The following is a 21,996-nucleotide window of genomic DNA, read 5'->3' on the forward strand; positions in this document are numbered from 1 at the left end:
CTAAAGACTAAAATGTTAAAGAAATAACTGTCACCTGTGGCCAATAAAATGCTAAAGCGACAAGTGATACAAAATATTGAACCAAAATGGTTCCAATAATAAAAAGCTGTGCCTATTCAACACAACAAGCAGCAGTTCCCTCCAACACAGTAGTTCGTTGGACCGTTCCTGTAAAGTCTCAAATATATTATGGGGACAAATAAACACCGGTCAGTCAGTTGTTTTCTCTTTATTTTTCATTTGTGCAAAGCAGAAAAGTACATTTACAGCCAAGGTCTTTTCTATGCTGCAGCAGTTCACCCATTATACTTCTATGAGTACATATGCATTCAGTATAGCTGCATAGATAGCAAAGGTTATCAATGTGAGTCACATGATAGTGTAGTTGTGGGTGCTTTCACTTTTTAACAAAACAAAAGTGTATTACATTAACACCATGTACATTCATTAAGAATGAAAAGGTACAAGTTTGTGATTCTTTATATTTGGGTATTTTTCAGCAGGTCCCTCTATATTTTTGTCAGTGAATATTACATATATTTAACTCCAGGTATAAACAGAAGCGAGGGTGCTTTGTTTCTTCTCTACTGGGGGCTTCCACCATTTTATTGGAATCAATCAGATCAAAATGTTCAGTTCTTTTGGTCGAGTGTACGCGATACTGACGGTTAAGTATGGAATGTACTATAGTTATATAGTCTATAACAAATACAACATAATATCATGGAAAGGGACAAAAAGAAATATAGATATATAGCATGTAGGGAAGGTCAGGACAAATACATTTCATTCATGAAAGAGAAACAAATGAATAATAGGTTTGGTAGAAGAAAGAGCCACTGAATGGAAGTGAAAAAAAGAAAGAAGAGGTACTGAAGTAAAGACTATTGCTACAAAGGGAATGCCGCAGTAACACTTTTTTAACAGACCACCAGTATAATCCACGACACATTCTGCTGGCACGACCCCTAGTCCCACTGTGTCGCAAAATAAAACGTTAAACTATACAGTAAACCCATTCCAGAGGAAATATCACAGTCAAATATACAGTAAAAATACACCTTCATGTAAAATGAAACAGTCACAGTTCAACAACCCCCAAATGTTTCTCTCTCACACACACACACACACACACACACACACACACACACACACACACACACACACACACACACACACACACACACACACACACACACACACACACACACACACACGTAAATATATTGTACATATTTTGTTTTCCGGTCCTCAGATCAAAAGTGCCTCAGTAGACATTCTACCACTTCTGGATGGTTCCAGTATCAGGTGACCAGTGTTGGGTTTAGTTTAGTCACATGGTCCGGCTCAGTGTACACACTTTGTATAGCCAGTTTCACAAGTATGAGATAATGCTTACTGAACGCTTCACCGGAGTCCTTTGGTTGGAAGTCCCAGTGCTCACAGGTGTACAGGAAATAGACCCTGGTGTGTACACACAATGCTACGAGCTAACGGCCCCCCAACATGGAGATGCATGACGGCGTTTGGGGCGGTCGCACAGCTTTCATTTGTCAATCAGACATTTTGTGGCAAACGAGCATCTCCTTTAGTATTTCCATGCAGTATTACTTAAAACTACCTAAAGCAAATATTTCGCTTTTCAATTGACCATCGCTGAATCCCTATCCCAAACAGTGATTGTCCAATCATGGTTTAGCAACTGTAATTAGGTATACAGCTTCTGGATTTCTCCACGCGTTGAGCATGGGGGTGGTAATGAGCGTGACACACTAGCACACAGACTGTAGTGTTTCCCCAACTGGGTGGAAGCTGGTTTTGGCCAACGTTAGCAGCTCCGTCCTGGTCTTTTGCTAGATTTTGGTAAAGTTCACACTGAAACCCCAACCCCAGGCACGTGACCCAACGAAGCGCCGAGCACGTCATAAGAGCGTTCTTCTTGTGCGACACTAAACATTTGAAACAGACGTACGTAAGCTCAGCTGAGCAGCCGAACGAGACCTTTACACCCCGGGGCCGGTACACACCGAACGAGAATATTATGTGATGAAAAAGTGCCGTCGTTTATTTCCCCGCATCGCTGCCGGTATGAATCATTTTGATGAAATATTCGCAAGGGAGTATTTCGCATTGTTGTGTTGTTTATTCGTCACGCCCCCCCGGTGTAAAGGCCTCTTTAGACCAAAAAAAACCCCATCCTGGTCATATATTTTCCTTTGGCGTAACTCGGCAGAACCGGAGGTTGCCGTTTGGGTGGAATTGGGCTGGTGTCAGGATGTTTGGGTGAGAGACTCTATAGTACGGCATAGACTCTATGCTATACTGGGTCATGGATACGATGGTAGCAGTAGGCACAGTGACGTCGCCAAAGGAAAAACGAGCACGATAAGGGACCACTGTTGTGTACGTATCTTCAGTGCGGTGATAAAATATAAAAGTAAAAAAAGCAGAAATAGGGTCAGTTAGCTGTTTAGCAACACTTTCCCAGGCTTATGAAGCATGGCTGGAATGTCTTTTTGGCTAAATCAGACAGTGCAGATGTTAATACCCAATGTGTAAAGTACACAGAGATGTGGATGTACTTGTCACAGTTATTCGTATTAATACCATAAACCCACCAAACTTCCGTCAGTAAAAATTAAAAAGAGAAAAAGTCACAGCTGGTCAGCGTGATCGCATTACTAGTTGGGAAGCCACCGAGAACCAGAGCTAAGATCACTGACGATGCCCGATGTTTAACGTCAACGATTTGGTTTTGGCGGAGTTTAGTAACCGGCTGCCCAGAAAAAGGAACTTCGACTATTCACATACTTGACAAAACCACAGAACTGTATTTGCCCTGGCCTGAAGAAAATGTCAAATACAACGATTAATAAAAACAAAACAAAAAAAAAAAAAAAAAAAATCGAACAAGCAGCAAGTGAGTGACGTCTACAAGTGCAGACGTCACTCCGACCTGTCGATCAAGTCACGATTCCACCAGCAAACGAGTCGGCCCGTCAGTAACAGACAGGGCCAGGTCACTGGCACACTGAGGTCTATATATAATATACATAGTTAGCAACTGGCTGCTTCTATGAGCAGCAATCTACCAAGAGAAGTTCACATTTTGGTTATTTCCAACAGAACATTTCCATAAGGGAATGAGCAATACATATACATTGATGCAATGTCAACTTTTCCAATCTAGCTGTAGCCCCCCCTCCTGCTCTAAACGTGACCCTCGTGTTAGTGATGTGGATCCAACAAGGCAGGAGCGGAGAGCAGCTCCGACCAGTGATGAAGGTTAGTACAAGTCAGGGTTTTTTGTGTTTTAGTTTTCAGGGGGAGGGGCTCTCTGGGAGTCTCACAGTGTAAACTTTGAGCTGCAATGGAGATTTGGGGGGGGGGGGGGCGTACCTTAAGCACCTAGCCACATGATCAAGTTTTGGCATTTGGTTAACACAACACTAACAGTAGCCAGCGAGTCCCCTCAAGGTAGGGAGCGTAAGTAAAGCTTGGTGGGTGGAGTCTTCGTCAGCTGAACATGCCGTCAGTCCATCCCAACATGTGGCTCCGTTAGACCGCCCACATCTTCTTCTGCTGGAAGTAGGCATCAAATCTGGCCTGGGCATACTCCTACAACACAGTAGAGTACACATGAATACACGTGTACATGTGTACTCCAGCACCATTCCCAATAGATCGTCAAATTCTCAAATTGCTCCAAGTTTCTTTTGACCAGAAATACGGACAAAATCTAGTGTCAACCTGCACTAGAATCTAGTGTCATATTAAACTGAATGTAAGAATGTATGAATTTATTTGTGCTTATATTCATCCTTAATAATAGCACACAATGCACATTAAACATGCTGTGTTTCAACACATTCATGAATACAACCATAAACATTGCACATATACAACAGTATTGCACATTTATGCATGCTGGTATTGTATTTACATAGTTCCCTTATTTCATTCTGGTTTAAGGTGTAGTTCTCCTAATAGTTTAATCAATAACGTATTGTCTTATGTATTTGAATGGTGTGATTTTCAAGTATCTAAAGCCGGACTGCAGTTACAACTTTCACAGCGTATTTTGTATGAGAATGTTGTAGCCGGGTTACATCAGCGATTAGTATGTAACCCTGTTATGTCATATCTGAAAGAGTTCTTTTCTGCAATTAACATAGAAGGACATCAATATTAAAATGTTGCAGCTCAGCAAGTATAGCAACATAGATAACCTTTACACAGTAAATATTGACACTGCATCGTCCTCCAGGGCAAAACTGTTCCTGTCTTTAACTGACACAGTGCAGTGTCTCCTCTACAAGGTGACATTTAAAAGGTGCAATGTGTTCCCCAAGGTACTCACCAGGTATCCAAACTTGATGGTGGAGAGCCGGGCCTGGATGATGGACCACAAGCCCCAGAAAAAATGGGACGCCAGGGAGAACCTAGAGTCAAAAAAACACACACACGGTTCCTTTTGTTTTCACCTTTTCACTGTTTGGAACTGCGTCGGTTCACACGCCGTGCCCCACATCTGAGCTCACCTGTTGACCTCCACGTGCAGCTCCTCCTTCAGCTTCATCTGGTCCTCTTCGCTGAGCTTCTCAAACCCTCGGTCGGACTCACGCAGGTAGCTTTCAATGAAGTGCAGCTGTGCGGAGACCCGGCAAGTTAGCGACAGTACAAACCAAATCAAATAAAGACGCTATTCCGCGATGTTGTACACACCTGCTGGGCCTTCGAAGGGTAGGCCTGAGCGTCCACCTTGAAGAAGGGAAACTCCTCGCAGCTGTAGTCGTACATCCATTCACAGAAATGGTTGCCAATATCGAATCCCCTGCAAGGTTGACAGAGAGACACTGATGATGCCTTGACAGTAATAACGACGTTCTAAGTGATATCTGGGTTTGTGCTGCATAGCTCAACGCCTCTTGAAAGTTTAAAGAGTTTAATGGTATTTCCTTCCGTATGGGATGTCCAGTCAACTGCACTGGAGCCCTTTGTTTTATGGGTTGAACACAGCTGATGCTGGTTCACTGGTGCTCCACCTTATAGAGATGTTTGCAGGCCAACAGAGGGTTAGCATCACACTGGTTCCCTCTACAGAACTCAAATGGATTTTTCTATTGGGTTAGTGCTGAAAATAAGGGCGCCATGGTGTCAAGACTTTGAAAAGCCCTCGTCTAGACCAAAGTCCGGCCAACACCGAGTCCCTATGAGCGACTATTTAAGGAATTACAGTAACGCTCTGTGATTTTGACCAGCACCAACGGACTGCAACACTTTAGCATGTTGCGTTCCCACACCGTTATCAAGAGCCGAGAATCACAAATCCTCCCACTGCTCCGAGGGAGTCTATGAACCGGAATCATCCCCCTTCTGTTTCCACATCCAGCTCACATCACGTGTTAACTGTGCAACATACGAGGAGACTTAAAGGGGCAATGCTAAAGGGGAAGATGCTGAGGGAGAGACAGAGAGAGAGAGGAGAGAGAGGAGAGAGGAGAGAGGAGAGAGAGAGAGAGAGAAGAGAGGAGAGAGAGAGAGAGAGAGACAGAGAGAAAGAGAGGAGAGAGAGGAGAGAGAGAGACCCCATTGGCTGTCCAATTCCAGTTACATAACAGCTGCAGTGAATATTTCACCAGAGGGAGGTGGCCGTGAACGATGACTGCTCAAAAGGGTTTTTTCGATGTGAGGGTCCCGGGACAGAGGATGTCGTATGTGTACAGATTGTAAAGCCCTCTGAGGCAAATTTATGATTTTGGGCTATACAAAATAAATTTAGCTTAGAAATCAGATAAAGTAGTAAAGTCTAACCTTGATGTTGTTTTTTTTAAGCTATTTCTTAAAGAATAAAGCACGTAATGTTCCACATGTACAATAACTTCAACAAATCCCATGAAAGGACCAAAACTGGTCCTTACACATTTAATAGAAGTATTAAATGTGTATTAATCCACAGCTACATACATACATACAGATTAATACACATTTAATACTTCTGAGCACTACCAGCAGGAGAACGCTGTATTTGGGATGGACTCTACAACGTGTTGAGCAGGATGGACTGATTGAAATCTGTGTTCCAGCCGCCGCCATCTTACCTGTGATTGTAGCTGCTGTACTCAAAGTCGATGAGCATGAGCTTCTGTTTGTCTGAGCTCTGGCGGCCCTTCAGCAGCAGGACGTTTCCTGAAAGCAACGCATGCATAAAGTTATGTTTGTTCGTGAAAGAAACACGCTAATGTGCAGCAGATAGGGGCCATCGTCATCCGTGTGTTCTACCTTCTTGACAGTCGTTGTGGCAGAACACTACAGGCGAATGCGTGGACTCCAGAAGAGACCTGAACACACACAAACGGGTCAGAAGTCAGAGGATGATCAATCAGCAGGGTTTAACAATAGCGGTGTGCATCTTCATACTGACCACAAAGATCCCTATACAGTATCATGAAGCCACAACGTATTCTGGAGGTTCCATCTCTGCGTTTCACTTCATTAAGACGACGCCCACCTGTCACTAAAAGAGGCCACGCCCACAAGTATACCAACTTCAAGCCTCGATAGCATTTAAAACAGGAGAGGTCTATAAGAATTGACTTGCTTTTGTAGCCAGCCTCAAGTGGCCATTTGCAGAACTGCAGTTTTTGGCAGCTAGCAGCAGGTAGCGCCGAACCAATAACAACCAAGAATGGCGGCAAATTGCAGAGACAACCAGGTTCGGTATCCGATATCACGAAATGGGGCGACATCGTGTCACCTTTTGCGTAATCTCTGTGCAAGAGGACGCACGACATACTTGAGCATATCCATCTCCTTTGGCAGGTTGTAGCCGAGCAGGCGGTTGAAGCGGCGCAGGTGGGACTCTCTGGTGAAGTTCAGCCTCATGACTTGGCTCAGGTACCTGTTGAGAGCGTCACACACACACACACACACACACACACACACACACACACACACACACACACACACACACACACACACACACACACACACACACACACACACACACACACACAGTGAAGTCAGGATCATGTGAAAGTCAGAGTGTTCTCTGAATACATCCTGATAAGCATGAGGCCACATCTCTGACTATCAACGGACCAGAATCTGAGGTTATGATAACCGCTTCTACAAACACAATCAAGTATTCATTCTGCTAATGTATTCATTGCTGATTGTAAAAGCAAAACAAATTCAGTTTAATTAAATAATGGTGAAGTAGCAGGATTGCCAGCAGTTGTAGAATTAGCACCAGTAATAGCAGTAGTTCAGCGTCTGTGATGAGAGTGTGTGTGAAGTGCAAGACCATAAGAGAGCACATCAATGAAAGGGCAAATTACATAAATTACAAAATAATAACGTTGGTAAAAATGTATTAAGAAAAATATAAAGTTGGGGTCAGTATCGCCCCGTCCACTGGCAGCAAACCACGACCAGAGTCCAGTCAGGGAGCTCCAGAACAGGTCAGCAGGACCAGTCAAGCCGGGTCAAATACTATATTTATTTATTTATTGAAATTTTTGTTTTGGTTGTATCTTTAATATATAATATTACATATAATAATAATAATAATAATAATAAATATATATATAAATAATACTATTAAATATAAATATAATAGGCTACGATAGAGATGAATAATATTTAACCGCTGAGTTCTGCCGACCAACAAATTCCAGTAAAATTCCACATAAGCTAACACGACATATTACGTTTCTGATTTCTCAATCCTCACTCTTTCGTGTCATGGAAATTTACTAAGTCGGTCATCGTCATATTAGTCATATCTGTAATACATAATCTGGGAAATGATAAACCAATAGATATCTTCACAGCAGATCAGTAGAACTAGACCATGGACTTTGTGCCCACACGCTGAGGAATATTGTGCAACGTAAACCTAGCAAACACACAACAAATAAACTTGAAGGTGATTAAAACAGAAGTACATTATGATAAGACACCTGTTGATAAGTAATCGGTGACGCAGCTTGCTATCCTAGGATACAGAACCTCCAGCTACCGACTCTGAACCAGTTTTCAAATCTGCTCAGCGTCTCATTTGAAAACCGCTTTTCACGGGGAGAACGGCGTTTCACTAAATACAGACGAGACGGGACAAGACGGGGCTCGACAAGACTCAAACGACTTACTTGTCCATGGTTCCAAACAGCCACTTGGGTTCCTTGTTGAAGGGCATCCTCATCGCGTGAAACTCGGCCATCTTCTCTGCAACCTCCGCTGAGATGCTGGGGTCGCTCAACTCCCAGGTGTCCAGTTTACGACTCTGTTCACAGAATAACAGAAAGGGCTTATTCATACAGCAGGCGACTGTTTTTATCAGCCCAAATTATAAAAACATTTAAGATGCAACAAAACCCACAGATTCATACGTTTTACTACAATGAAACCCAAACTAAAATGCAACAAGAAATGTTGAGGTACCAATATTTGATGTGATTTAAAGCAGCCCAGACAGGCCCGGCCCGGTTGCTGAATATGAAGAGGCTGTGTGCAGTTTATTGATGTTGTGAAAGCCTACGTGATATCCCAGAATCATGAGATCACTGTGTCAGTGAGTGAGTGTGCACCTCTGTGTCTGTCCATGACTAATCTCAAATTCTGCTGCAGAAAACTGCATAATATTTTGGATGGCCCGTTATGGCCGCCCGCTCAAGGACCTCTTGTGGTTGCGATGACTCACGCGTTCTCAAAAACACGTTTTAATCGCCCGTTTCGTACCGCCATCGACTGCCCGCTCACCCATCACTCGCTGGAGACTCGGGGGGAAAAGTGACGGGAAAACGTTTTTTAGTGATTTGGACGGTGTTTGGCTGACGGAAATACCATTACGCACACTGCTGAGTACATCGCCGCAACTCAGCCGCGTTATTTAAGTTGTTGACAAGACTGCATGACGCGTCTTATACTTACAGCCTGCATACATCAGCGCTTGTTTTTGAGTTTGAATGACGCGTGTTTTGCGATGCCTTACAGGCCATTAGTGTCCAGAGGGGGTTAGTCAGTCGTGGGTATTCATTCTGTCAAACAGTACTGCAGTGGTTGTAGCAGCATCTGCTGAGTACACCTTTCTAGATTTCTTTCTGAAACTACTTTTGTAGAATTGTATCAAGGGCTATCACTTCCTTGCAGCACGTCCTTCTTCAAACAACATGACAGGACTGTATTTCAGTAAGCGGCCGCTGGTCTGTTCAGGTGAGCGACAGCGACGTGACGTCAACTGAGGGCAAAATGAGTTTCTTCCCAGAGCAGAATGAATTGTGTAACTCTGTACCGTTTAACTGCTGGAGAGCAGATGTTTTATGGTTTATTAATTCTCTCTGAACATTGATCGGTGATGCATCATTGAACAGTACACAGTACACACCACACAGTACACAGTACACAGTACACACCCACACACACACCGTGTTGTGTCATTCATTCCACGTGCCTCATGGTGCCTAGTTCAAATCTTAACAGATGACGGCCAACCTGAAGATGAACCTGACAATTATGCAACGATTCTTTTTTTTTTTTTAAATTAGTCGATTCATTTAACGACTGAATTATTAATTATTCTAAGATTATTTGTTTTAAATTCCCCATTAATATAACAATTCATTTACCACAGAATATATCAAAAACAGGCGCCACATTGTTGGGTCTCTGTCTAAAACACGTCCACACTTCGGAGGATTGGGTCAGAGGTTTTGACCGGGGGCAGACACTTTTTCAACGAGCCCACGCTTGTTATGCAAATCAACATATTTTTGTAATTGATGAAGTCGACGTACACAAAGGAATTACGTAATCCTCGCCTCTCTCCGTTCCTGCACAAAAATGATCGCACAGCACATACAAGTAAACACACAAAGAGATGTGACTTACAGGGACATACTGCTCCAGGCGGCCCTGAGGGAAGATACCGTAGAGTTTAGGTCCCAGCTCCCTCTCTGCCAAAATGGCGAACATCACACTCTCCAACACCATGGCCTCAGCACCCTGACGACACACAACGGGCAAGAAACGTAGCAGCTTAAACATGGAAATAAAGCATGAGAGACACGGCCTATCAGTGCTGTAAAATGAAAAAAAAAAGAACAAGAATGACAAATGAGACAAAGAGCTTTTTCTGGAAGCCATGTCTGAAAACATGAAAGAGAGTGAGAGGTGTGGAATGAGTCTCTCGTCAGACAGCCGACCTGCAACAGGGCTGGTTTCATGTTAAATTCAATCTCTTTGGTCTCTGGTAAACATTAACGCTGCCTGGCTATTACCACCGATTCAATTTCAGATTCGATTAGGAATATTTCAGTAACAATATCAATTTTCGCTTGGAAATGAACAAGATTCTCACAAAACTAATGCAGCAAATTGTGCGATTAACCCCCTAAACTGATGCATTGACATAAATACAAATGTTTTCTTAACGTTACTACAAGGAACTTTCATTTTGGGTTGATTTTTGGCCGGTCTCTGCTGGAGTCTGAGCTGAAGGAGTTTGTGGTGAACCTGGATTTCATAGACGAGCATTAAGAATAACCATATAGAAATAGACCATCTTCTCTCTGATGGTCTCGTTCACTGATGAAGGCTATAGAGGGACATCAGTATTCATTTGAGACCGTTTCATAACCAGTTCAAAGTTCACCATAACAACTTTGATGTTAATGTTCGGAGATTTCTGGTATTTCCACATCGAACATACAGTTTTTGCTGTTGTCCAGCTCTTCACAGCGTTTAAATCCGAAATGCAACCAGACATCTGCGTTTAGGCTCGGCTGGTGCCTTCAAGGGAGCAGCTCTCTGCACGTTTCCCCAGTCTCATGCAGTCAGATCCTGTTCGCGCGAAGAATGAAAGACTTGCAACGTGAGACTTGTGTGGAAAAACTACGCTTAAAGCGCTCCTAGCGATGATCAGTGTGTTACAAGACGATTACTTGTTGAGGGCCAAAAACCAAATAGAAACTTAATGAATGTAGTAGAACAATGACGCCTTGAGAGATGTCCACGAAGAGCAACAAATGAAGAGAACGGGACGTTAGTTAGGGCGCGGCGCTCGGAGAACATCGACTCCGCAGCTGCAGAAGGGAGACGCCGACTGGAATCCGGCAGCTGGAGAAGGATCGAAGTCACAGCCGACCCCTGAAGGAGACGCGCTGCTGACATATGGACAGAAGCTGGACTTTAAAGGCGGTACATAGCCTGAGGCTTTCCTCAAAACGGGAGCTCTGTTGTTGACCGTTGGACCGCTAACTGGAATACTCCGGTCTGTTGGGTGGAATGCAATAGACCTCTATCTCATGAGATATACTTTTCTGTACTTCATAGTGCGATTCAATTTGCTTTTGATAAAATAAATAACTTTTGATTACAAATTTGAACCATCTATTCGACTATGTTGTCGACGGACCTCGAGCCGGAGGAGACCGTCTCTCTTTGGAGAAAGTCCGAACGCGACGGACTAACCGGGTCAAAGCTTTACTCGTCCGCGTGTTAAAAGAACGACATCTGGACTTTATGAATCGTCACCAGATCATTCAAAAGAAGATCGATTGGAATCAGAAACCCGGCATAGAAAACATCACGGCACTTTAAACGATAGAGTCACAAGATACGGAGAGTGAAGAGTACAACTTAAACTGTTTATAGCGACTATCTTGGTATGAAACTATAACAGTGTGCATGCACTGTAGTAGGATCGCTGTGCATGCAGGGCTGAATGGAGAGCAGTAGGATGGATGAGTTTGAGAGAGGAGGAAGCTGTGGTTAGTGTTAGTAGGGTCGGCACGTCAGAGCAGTGAAAGGAACACAAGAGGTGGATTCAAACTCCCGGGAGGAGTTGGCCCACGCAGAGCAACCGGCTACACTAGAAGCTCCTGAAGCAGAGTGGACAGCCTCTTCTTTATCTTACAGACGCACAAAAGCAGCACACACACACACACACACACACACACACACACACACACCAGCGGGGGGGGGGGCTCAAGGTTGGCTGGGGAAAAACGTCTCTCACACCGACACAATCGTGTGGCCCCGGAGCCCGAAAGCACTAAATGTGTGTGCCGGCTTCTCACCGCCCGCTTCTGATTCACTCTGCTGTGTGGAGGAGACAGAAAGCCCAGGCTTCTCCCCGAAACAGGCAGCAGGTCATTAGCAGAGCAGAGGCTTGAGCTGTGGGAAAGTGAAGCTGTACGTTAACAGCACGTACCCGGGGGGCCAGAGCTCCAGTGAAGGATTCAAAGTTAAACCAAAGTAAACGCTTGTAAGTTCAATTCAAACCGAAACACTAGCAGGCAGCTGCACAAAAAACATTCTTTACATCAAGCTGTACTGTTGAAGCTTCTGAACTAAACCTCTGAATCTACTTAACCCTAGACATCCCTCATGTATGAACTCATGCTGGAAGGACTGGTTCAGTTACTGGGCACCTTCTAAGTGGAGTGAACTGCGTCTCGCGTTCCCCTCGGAGATTTTAACGAGTTATTATCCGATGTTTTTTTTATGATTCTGTTGGTTCTGTTTTTGCAGATTGTCTTCATGGGAATGTTTCTGGTTCACAGGTCTCTCTTAGAAAAAAAGAGATCTTGATGTCAATGCCTGATTATTAAATAAAGAGAGATAAATAAAACAAACAAACAATATATTTCCAGGGCATTTCTTTAGAGAATACTTTTTTCCGTCAGGCTCATACGCACTATCAGCTGTTTAACAGCTGGGCGCTCCCGCCCAATAGTGCACCGTCACTCCCTCGTCGTTAGCCTATCAGCTTGCTGCCGTCTCTTTTTAAATGTGCCGTATCCCTGCCTCTAGTTGTCCAGCTGCAGTTTTCGTGCGACCCTCCTCCTCCTCCTCCTCCTCCTCCTCCTCCCCAGCACCATCCGTCTTCGCAGATTCAGACTCACTATCGCCTCTTGAGGTACGAGTGGTATTACAAGACGGGACGGGCCTTCTGGCCACATCTTGAACATTGCACCTATATAGTTGGGCAGAAAACAGTGTGTTCACGCATGACCCATCACTTATAGTACAAGGTTGATTGAGAAAATAAGTTTTCCCAGGCCTTAAGTCATATTCTTGATTCAGATGTCAGTTATGTAACCTGCCCCCGCAGTGGTGGTGGTGGTCCCATATTGACTGTCTTACCCCCCCAGCAGATGGTCCTCCATCAACTTGTGTTTCATTTCCTCTGACCCATTTTAAATGCCATCTGTGTATTTTAGCGGTCTGTTTGATTTGGCTCGCTCTCCCAGACAAGTCTTCTTCTTCTACCCGTTCAAAAGTTAATCATCAACAACCGATGTCAAAGCACAGAAGAATTTCCACATTCCCGAAAAAAAGAAAAGAAAAAAAAAAGCACCTCCCTCACTCTGTTTCCTGACAGGAAACAGAAACTTCCTCCTACATCTGAATACACTTTGGGAATGAATCACGTGATCACGTGATCATGTGATCATGTGATCATGTGATCATGCCCTCTCTGGATATTTGATCGCATCTGAATCTAAACTGCTATACTGGTCAGTGGCGCTGCTCCGCTCGGCTCCGAAATAATGGGCAGCTGGCCTTGGAGCGATGCAGCAGGTGCAACGTGTGCCGCCAACATGCTTATCTGCTCTGTTGTGTGTGTGTGTCAACAAACCTGTACGGGGGGAGGAGGGGGGGGGGTGGTAGATTACAGAGTTCAGACCGCTCGCACCCATCTGAACCGAGATGAACTAGAGTGACATTTATCTGTCCGCAAGGGAAATTGTGTCAAAGAACAAGCGATAAGGACTTGAATGAATACATGTTGTTACCGTTAGATGGAAATAATGCAGAGGAAATGCTTATTATCCTAAATGTGTCGAGACGTGTTCACGATGGGTGTTAGAAATAAAAGCATCTCGCTTACATAAGCTCGTCTCAATTAAAGGCGTGATTCTCTCTGCCGTATTTGAGAATGTGTATCTAAAGCATGTCTGACATGTACCGTGTGAGGTATCCCTGCAGGGATTAACACAGCGACGTCCTCTATAATCCTAAACAGGCTTTACTTTGACCGGACGGCATTGTTAGAGAACGTCACCCTAAGACACTGGGTCCGCCTTCCTCTAGCCTCAATGCTGGGATTTTGGAGGGACGGGGAAGAGAAGCTGGAGCGCCAACAATAGCTAACTGGCCGACGACCTCGCCTTCGTCACATGACGGGGAGCTGTGACTCAGCCACGCGGCGCGGGGGGTCAGGGGTGGTGGTGACGCGGAGCAGGGCAAAACATTTTCTAGGTCAGCGGGGATGAGGCTTTGCAGCGCTTCAGAACGCCGGCAGAGACTCTCCGAACAAACCGTGTCGATTCTCTAAAAGACCTTCTCTGCTCATCTGCCGTCTCGTGTGACATTTTTCCTTTTGTTCGACATATTAGAGTCAAAAGTGAACATCTCTCTTTGTATTTTTCTCTATTTCTTTAGTAATAAAATGTTTTTACAACGTCTATATCCAGCCATAAATGATGTGTGAACAAACCCTTCAGAACATAGAGAGCAATGAAAGTGTAACGCTTGGTGTGTGTGTGTGTGTGTGTGTGAGAGCGACTGAAGTCTGAGAAAGAACTCTTTTAATTAAAGAGATGCTGAGTTCAATTCACTACAGGTGAATAGGGTAACAATGTCATCACGGTGACATTTCCCCAGCAAATGAGGCTAATGGTAACTTGAACTAAACGTGAATTTAGGAGAAATATAAAGACGCAAAATAGACAAAAAAGTAGTAAAATAAATGGTTCCTTTCCACCGGTCTGAAATAAGACCAGTAAATGAAAAACACCGCCTGTAGTGTCTCACCCGAATCAGCTTTCTTTAAAGTACAAACTGAATGAAATCGCTGACTGAACTCGGTTCTTACAGCCGTGCTCAGTAAGTGGAAACAGTAAGTGGAAACAGGTGTTAAATGGATTCTGAACACACCCGAAAACAACTGGTGCCTCAGGAGTTCAGAAGAAGTGTGAGAGCAGAGGAAGAAAGCCACCCTGACACAGTTCAACCCCAGTAAAGAGCAGAAGCACAACCATGTTTTCACACATCGGGGGAGTTGGTGAGAGGGTGGACACGGCGCAGCGCTCCGGGCAGAGGAGCGCATCATCGGTTACTTACTTGAAAGAGATTTTCTTTGTTTGACTGTCGGGAATCCCCTTTATTACAGGACATCTATCAACAAAAGAAAAAGGAAAGAACTCTCCGTGAATACATGTGAAGCTGTCCGCGAGCGGTCAACATCCAAACCTAGCCACGCCTGCAGTGCAGACAGTACAGTATGAGTCTTTGGGGCGTGACGGTGTCGAGACAACAGGAGCTGCATGGTCCTGCATCCTACAGCTCAAAGACTAAAGCTGCTGCTGCTGTGACGTTTTACTGTGGATCGACCCTTTTACACCATACAGACGAATGTAGGCGTGTGTGCAGTCTGGCAACAGAAGTACGACGGAGTGCGATAGCATTAACCAGCCAAGATGGAGAACGTAACCCAAACACATGGACTTTCCAGATACGTGTTCAAATAGTGAGTGGGTAGGATACATTAGCGAGTGGCCCAATATTTAATATCCCAATATAAACATGGTGGAGAAACCTAGCATGTAACTTTACACCAGCGAGTCATTACGAGCTGCAAGTCGAGTCATTGCGAGCTACAAGTTTGAGAGCTACAAATCGAGTCATTACGAGCTACAAGTCGAGTCATTGCGAGCTACAAGTCGAGTCATTACGAGCTACAAGTTTGCGAGCTACAAGTTGAGTCATTACGAGCTACAAGTCGAGTCATTACGAGCTACCAGTCGAGTCATTGCGAGCTACAAGTCGAGTTATTACGAGCTACAAGTCGAGTCATTACGAGCTACAAGTTTGCAAGCTACAAGTCAAGTCATTACGAGCTACAAGTCGAGTCATTACGAGCTACAAGTTTGCGAGCTACAAGTTGAGTCATTACGAGCTACAAGTCGAGTCATTACGAGCTACCAGTCGAGTCATTGCGAGCTACAAGTTTGCGAGCTACAAGTAGAGTCATTACGAGCTACAAGTCGAGTCATTACGAGCTACAAGTCGAGTCATTGCGAGCTACAAGTTTGCGAGCTACAAGTAGAGTCATTACGAGCTACAAGTCGAGTCATTACGAGCTACAAGTCGAGTCATTGCGAGCTACAAGTTTGCGAGCTACAAGTAGAGTCATTACGAGCTACAAGTCGAGTCATTACGAGCTACAAGTTTGCGAGCTACAAGTCGAGTCATTACAAGCAACAAGTCGAGTCATTACGAGCTACAAGTCGAGTCATTACAAGCTACAAGTTTGCGAGCTACAAGTCTAGACATTACGAGCTACAAGTCGAGTCATTGCGAGCTACAAGTTTGAGAGCTACAAATCGAGTCATTACGAGCTACAAGTCGAGTCATTGCGAGCTACAAGTCGAGTCATTACGAGCTACAAGTTTGCGAGCTACAAGTTGAGTCATTACGAGCTACAAGTCGAGTCATTACGAGCTACCAGTCGAGTCATTGCGAGCTACAAGTCGAGTTATTACGAGCTACAAGTCGAGTCATTACGAGCTACAAGTTTGCAAGCTACAAGTCAAGTCATTACGAGCTACAAGTCGAGTCATTACGAGCTACAAGTTTGCGAGCTACAAGTTGAGTCATTACGAGCTACAAGTCGAGTCATTACGAGCTACCAGTCGAGTCATTGCGAGCTACAAGTTTGCGAGCTACAAGTAGAGTCATTACGAGCTACAAGTCGAGTCATTACGAGCTACAAGTCGAGTCATTGCGAGCTACAAGTTTGCGAGCTACAAGTAGAGTCATTACGAGCTACAAGTCGAGTCATTACGAGCTACAAGTCGAGTCATTGCGAGCTACAAGTTTGCGAGCTACAAGTAGAGTCATTACGAGCTACAAGTCGAGTCATTACGAGCTACAAGTTTGCGAGCTACAAGTCGAGTCATTACAAGCAACAAGTCGAGTCATTACGAGCTACAAGTCGAGTCATTACAAGCTACAAGTTTGCGAGCTACAAGTCTAGACATTACGAGCTACAAGTCGAGTCATTGCGAGCTACAAGTTTGCGAGCTACAAGTCGAGTCATTACGAGCTACAAGTCGAGTCATTACGAGCTACAAGTCGAGTCATTACAAACTACAAGTTTGCGAGCTACAAGTCGAGTCATTACGAGCTACAAGTCGAGTCATTACGAGCTGCAAGTCGAGTCATTGCGAGCTACAAGTTTGCGAGCTACAAATCGAGTCATTACGAGCTACAAGTCGAGTCATTGCGAGCTACAAGTCGAGTTATTACGAGCTACAAGTCGAGTCATTACGAGCTACAAGTTTGCGAGCTACAAGTTGAGTCATTACGAGCTAAAAGTCGAGTCATTACGAGCTACAAGTCGAGTCATTGCGAGCTACAAGTTTGCGAGCTACAAGTAGAGTCATTACGAGCTACAAGTCGAGTCATTACGAGCTACAAGTCGAGTCATTGCGAGCTACAAGTTTGCGAGCTACAAGTAGAGTCATTACGAGCTACAAGTCGAGTCATTACGAGCTACAAGTTTGCGAGCTACAAGTCGAGTCATTACAAGCAACAAGTCGAGTCATTACGAGCTACAAGTCGAGTCATTACGAGCTACAAGTTTGCGAGCTACAAGTCGAGTCATTACGAGCTACAAGTCGAGTCATTATGAGCTACAAGTCGAGTCATTGCAAGCTACAAGTCGAGTCATTACGAGCTACAAGTCGAGTCATTATGAGCTACAAGTCGAGTCATTGCAAGCTACAAGTTTGCGAGCTACAAGTCGAGTCATTACGAGCTACAAGTCGAGTCATTACGAGCTACAAGTCGAGTCATTACAAACTACAAGTTTGCGAGCTACAAGTCGAGTCATTACGAGCTACAAGTCGAGTCATTACGAGCTACAAGTCGAGTCATTGCGAGCTACAAGTTTGCGAGCTACAAGTCGAGTCATTACGAGCTACAAGTCGAGTCATTACGAGCTACAAGTTTGCGAGCTACAAGTCGAGTCATTACGAGCTGCAAGTCGAGACATTACGAGCTACAAGTCGAGTCATTACGAGCTGCAAGTCGAGACATTACGAGCTACAAGTCGAGTCATTACGAGCTGCAAGTCGAGACATTACGAGTTACAAAAACGAACCAAAGACGCATTTTGTTGAAAGTCACCAGTTAACACGGCCACTCGTTAATCCGAAACACCCGTTGCTCTGAAACGCTCGCAGTCCCGACGCAATTCTGGAGAACTTGAGTCGATTCTTACAACCGAACAGACAACAACCAGACCTTCTGATGCCAGGCGACGCTATCAATTCAACGTTTAAAGCGGCTGGGGAATGAACGCCACTTCTGTTGCCGGCATGCAAACGCAAATTTTTTATCGCAACAGCTGTAAAAGGGTCTATTATAACCGGGGGTAAAAATATATCTATTTATCTATGATTACGATCATCCAACATGCTATTCGCATATCTTCATTGCTGAGAAACGTCGCTTCCAGTGCAGTTAGGCTTTGTTTAATCATTAGTAGCGGTGCACTCTGACGGTGACATAAAGCTCCGGAATCATATTAGCTTTTTTGATTAAACATGACTAATTCCTGAGACGCGCTACTGTCCTGATGGAGACGGCTACAGTTACCTTGGTGAAGGACCCGGCGCTACAGCTCTCTCTCAGACGTCCCCGGCAATAAAAGCCGCCGTTGGCTTTTATTACACGGTCTTTAGTTAATCCCTAATGCGGGATTCATTGGGCACATTTTAAGGCTGAGGGAGCAGCAAGACAGGACCACATCGCTGCGTCTTTATTTATTTTTTGATGTATCGCGGCAGGATGAAGCCAACGGCGTGCAGAAGATTGGTATGTGCCGTTTTGCTCGGAAACCCTTGATCTCCTGTCGCTCAATATGAAAGCAGGTGATGCTGACTCAAGCGGCTTGTCTTTGCAGTTCTGTTACACTTAGCAATACCTGGATCATGACCTCTGGACGGTCCAGCCACATCGCCTGTACCCTCTCTCTGTGTTAACGCCGCCGAGCTGCGAAGAGATACATTATCTAGACGCTTTTGTGAAACTGCACACGCTTGACATTTCTCGACACTGTTTTTAATTCGTCGCGGGGAGAGGGGGGGGGGGGGGGGGTTGCAAAAAATGTGCAGAGTCATTCAGCTGACTTCTTGATAAACGGGAGTTAGGAGGCAGGGTTTTTAAAAGAAGAAAGGAGACAGACAGGAGAGGGGGGGGGGGGGTTTTCCCCCTAGCATACTGTGTCTTCCCAGCCGGGTGTTGTGCTGCATGAGTCAGTGTGTGTTACGTCTTTGTATTAGGCTGAGATTTCAGGGATCTCATACTGTACCGTGTTTTTTGGTGGGTTCACCTGGGAACAAGAGTACCCAGGAGGGCACGCTCCTTTGGGAAGCCTACGGCAAAGAACACATGCATGTACAGCCATGGGGGTACATCATCATGTACAACAATGGCTAACACGCGCGCGCACGCACACACACACACACACACACACACACACACACACACACACACACACACACACACACACACACACACATAAGCATATCAGCTGCAGACACGCACGCACTCACACACACACACAACAAGCTCTGGGGGAGACACATCACACAGTTGTATGTTTTCATCTTGTTGTTGTTTGTTTCTGTGACTATCAGCTGTTATTGACCTTTGACCCCAGTTACACGAGTCCTCTCTGTGATAAAACATTTCTACAGGAAGTAAAAAAAAAATGAAGACAGAGTGTGTAGCTCTTACTTTTCTGCTGCCTGTGTGTGCCGTGTGGACTGTTTCGATGCAAACAGCCCGCGCCCGTGTTTACTTCCTGTCGGCCTACGTCATTCACATACACCGCGGCATGAAATAAACCGGGACACATCTTTACAACTGTGAAACGGTCTGCAGCAGCACCTCATTAAATAAAGCAGTTCAAACTGTGACAATTAAGACTAACATCTACAAGCTACTGAGGGAAAGGAGTTATTAAAAACGACACGGCAACACGTCCTCGTGAAGAGTCTGGCTTACTTGTTGCTCTCTCTCTCTCTCTCTCTCTCTCTCTCTCTCTCTCTCTCTCTCTCTCTCTCTCTCTCTCTCTCTTTTTTTCCTGCAGTAAAACAACAGCCTTCAAACAAGTGATAACAGACGTGGCTCCCACCTGCAGGATGGCCCCATAGAGGCGCAGCAGGACGCTCCTGGGCTCGTCCCCAACAGTGTCCAGGCTGTCGGGGAGGCTGCACAGGAAGAGCTTGTTGCTCAGACCACCCCTGTGTGTGGGGAGGGGGGGGGGACACAGACAAGACGGTGGGACATTGTTACATGTAGATACGACTCTCACTGCGACTCTCTGAGCTCATGATAGGCAACGTAATAATAGAATAGGGTGCATAACAGCCTCACATTACCTCATTGAACTAATGCCTGTAATCCCTTACATAAAGAGGTTTGAGTGCCACAATAGATCATTTCATAAGAAATAAAGCAGCAGTTTTTAGACAAAGTTAAATAGATTTTGATTTAAAAACAAACCTATTTTGAAACAACTGAAGTATATTAATAATAATAATAATTATTGATACCGTTATTGGCCTCCCAATGTCCCACAACAGCATTTTTAAAAGGGGAGGTCCGTATAGAATGAGACGCACATAGAAATCTACAGGCCTGCTACAGAAACAACCTACGTCATCCTTATTTTAACCGTTTACATCACGAGACAGGATGTGTAACAGCAGCTTTATCGCACTAGCTTCGACCAAGCGGGGCCTACACCTCCAGCCCGCAAGCAGGCGAGCGCGGCGTACCTTATGATGGTGATGTGGAACTCGTCCTTGTCCAGGCTTTTCCACGCTCCGTGGAGGAACTCTCTGCACCACAGATAAGCCCTGCGCTGGGTGTCCGGGTCGGGCTGGTCGAGGCGGACCAGCTCCTCGCAGTCCTCCTCGGTGTCGGGCTGGACCTGCAGCGCGTTCTCGGTCACCAGGATACCCAGCGACATGGAGGGGGAGGAGGAAACCCCGTTGATGAATTTGGTTTTCATTCTGGTTCTTGAAAAAGAAGAAGAAATGAAACGCAGATAGTCTGAGTTGAACACCCCCACTGAACGAGTTAACGGACGTGTAGCGTCTTGTGTCGGCCACAGATCTCTTTTGTCTCTGTGAATGAATGGAGGACAGAGTTTCTCTCTTTCTTTATTGTGTGCGTTGGTAGAATGCGAGGTGTCTCTCTGGCGTCGTTGCGAAGTAACGGGGACAGGCTGCAGGAGTCACCGCTGACTGGGAAAGGTATGAATTAACTATGAAGGACGCGCCGCTTTACAAGGGAGGTAGACTGGGCGGGGCCGCGGGGGGTCACGTGACGAGTCCGACGCCCTCATTGGTCGGCTCGGACACAGCCCCTCAGGACCAAAACAAACCCGACGGTGCCTTCAGGGGCCATCCGACAGACGAAGACTAATGTTAGAACATATTAGTAGAGACACACAGTTTCAAAGTTAGATTTAAACAATTTATCAAGACTCTCAAAATTATAAACACTAGTAAAAGTGGTAAACTGTCAAAATGTATTGTGAACTGATAATTTTATATATATATATACACAATAATGAATTGCTGTAAATTTACGGTGGATTTAAAACGGTATCTTACAGTATTTCATAACATACAGTTAAATGTTCCGTATGTCCGTAATCCAGTATACGGTGAGATAATGTAAGAGAAAATTACGGTAGCTTCACTGTAAAAAAAAACAGTAAATTACTGGCATCCCTACTGCCAGTAAGTTACCGTTATTTTACGGTGAAATTGTTTAGAGTGTATATAATGTATTATTCATTACAATTCTATTTTTTAAATTATCATCATTACTTATTTAAATTCATATCCTTGTTTCTATGTACCTTTATGTGATGTACATGTATGTTTGCACTTTTAATAAATA

General features: G+C 44.7%; 1 protein-coding gene across 3 annotated transcripts; it reads right to left on the reverse strand.

Moving 5' to 3' along the window:
* Positions 1-213: 213 nt before the first annotated feature.
* On the reverse strand, positions 214-21,187 carry chka (choline kinase alpha). 3 transcript variants are annotated; one of them, XM_068722374.1, is made up of 12 exons: positions 20,862-21,187; positions 20,216-20,324; positions 15,133-15,186; positions 9,892-10,005; positions 8,154-8,287; positions 6,797-6,901; positions 6,283-6,341; positions 6,102-6,189; positions 4,726-4,834; positions 4,542-4,648; positions 4,361-4,442; positions 214-3,618 (listed from the first exon to the last, which is right to left on the reverse strand). In XM_068722374.1, exons 1-12 carry the CDS (start codon positions 21,095-21,097, stop codon positions 3,559-3,561), a joined length of 1,257 nt encoding a protein of 418 aa, XP_068578475.1. In that variant the 5' UTR covers positions 21,098-21,187; the 3' UTR covers positions 214-3,558. The 3 variants fall into 3 exon arrangements, with proteins under 3 accessions (XP_068578475.1, XP_068578476.1, XP_068578477.1); XM_068722375.1 differs by lacking the exon at positions 15,133-15,186; XM_068722376.1 differs by lacking the exons at positions 20,216-20,324; positions 20,862-21,187 and adding an exon at positions 19,388-20,195.
* Positions 21,188-21,996: the final 809 nt, after the last annotated feature.

Source organism: Cebidichthys violaceus, unplaced genomic scaffold, assembly GCF_023349555.1.
Source record: "Cebidichthys violaceus isolate CVI_PGR_0920_01 unplaced genomic scaffold, fCebVio1.0.p SCAF_3, whole genome shotgun sequence".
In the NCBI taxonomy this organism is placed as follows: domain Eukaryota; kingdom Metazoa; phylum Chordata; class Actinopteri; order Perciformes; family Stichaeidae; genus Cebidichthys; species Cebidichthys violaceus.

What these genes read in the sequence shown, in the direction of transcription:
- chka (XM_068722374.1), bottom strand. Translation starts at nt 21,097, where the DNA reads ATGAAAACCAAATTCATCAACGGGGTTTCCTCCTCCCCCTCCATGTCG. An exon ending in CTGTTTGGAACCATGGACAA is followed by an intron (nt 6,902 to 8,153) that starts GTAAGTCGTTTG and finishes CGCTCTCAACAG; the next exon opens with GTACCTGAGCCAAGTCATGA. An exon ending in CCACAACGACTGTCAAGAAG is followed by an intron (nt 6,190 to 6,282) that starts GTAGAACACACG and finishes CGTTGCTTTCAG; the next exon opens with GAAACGTCCTGCTGCTGAAG.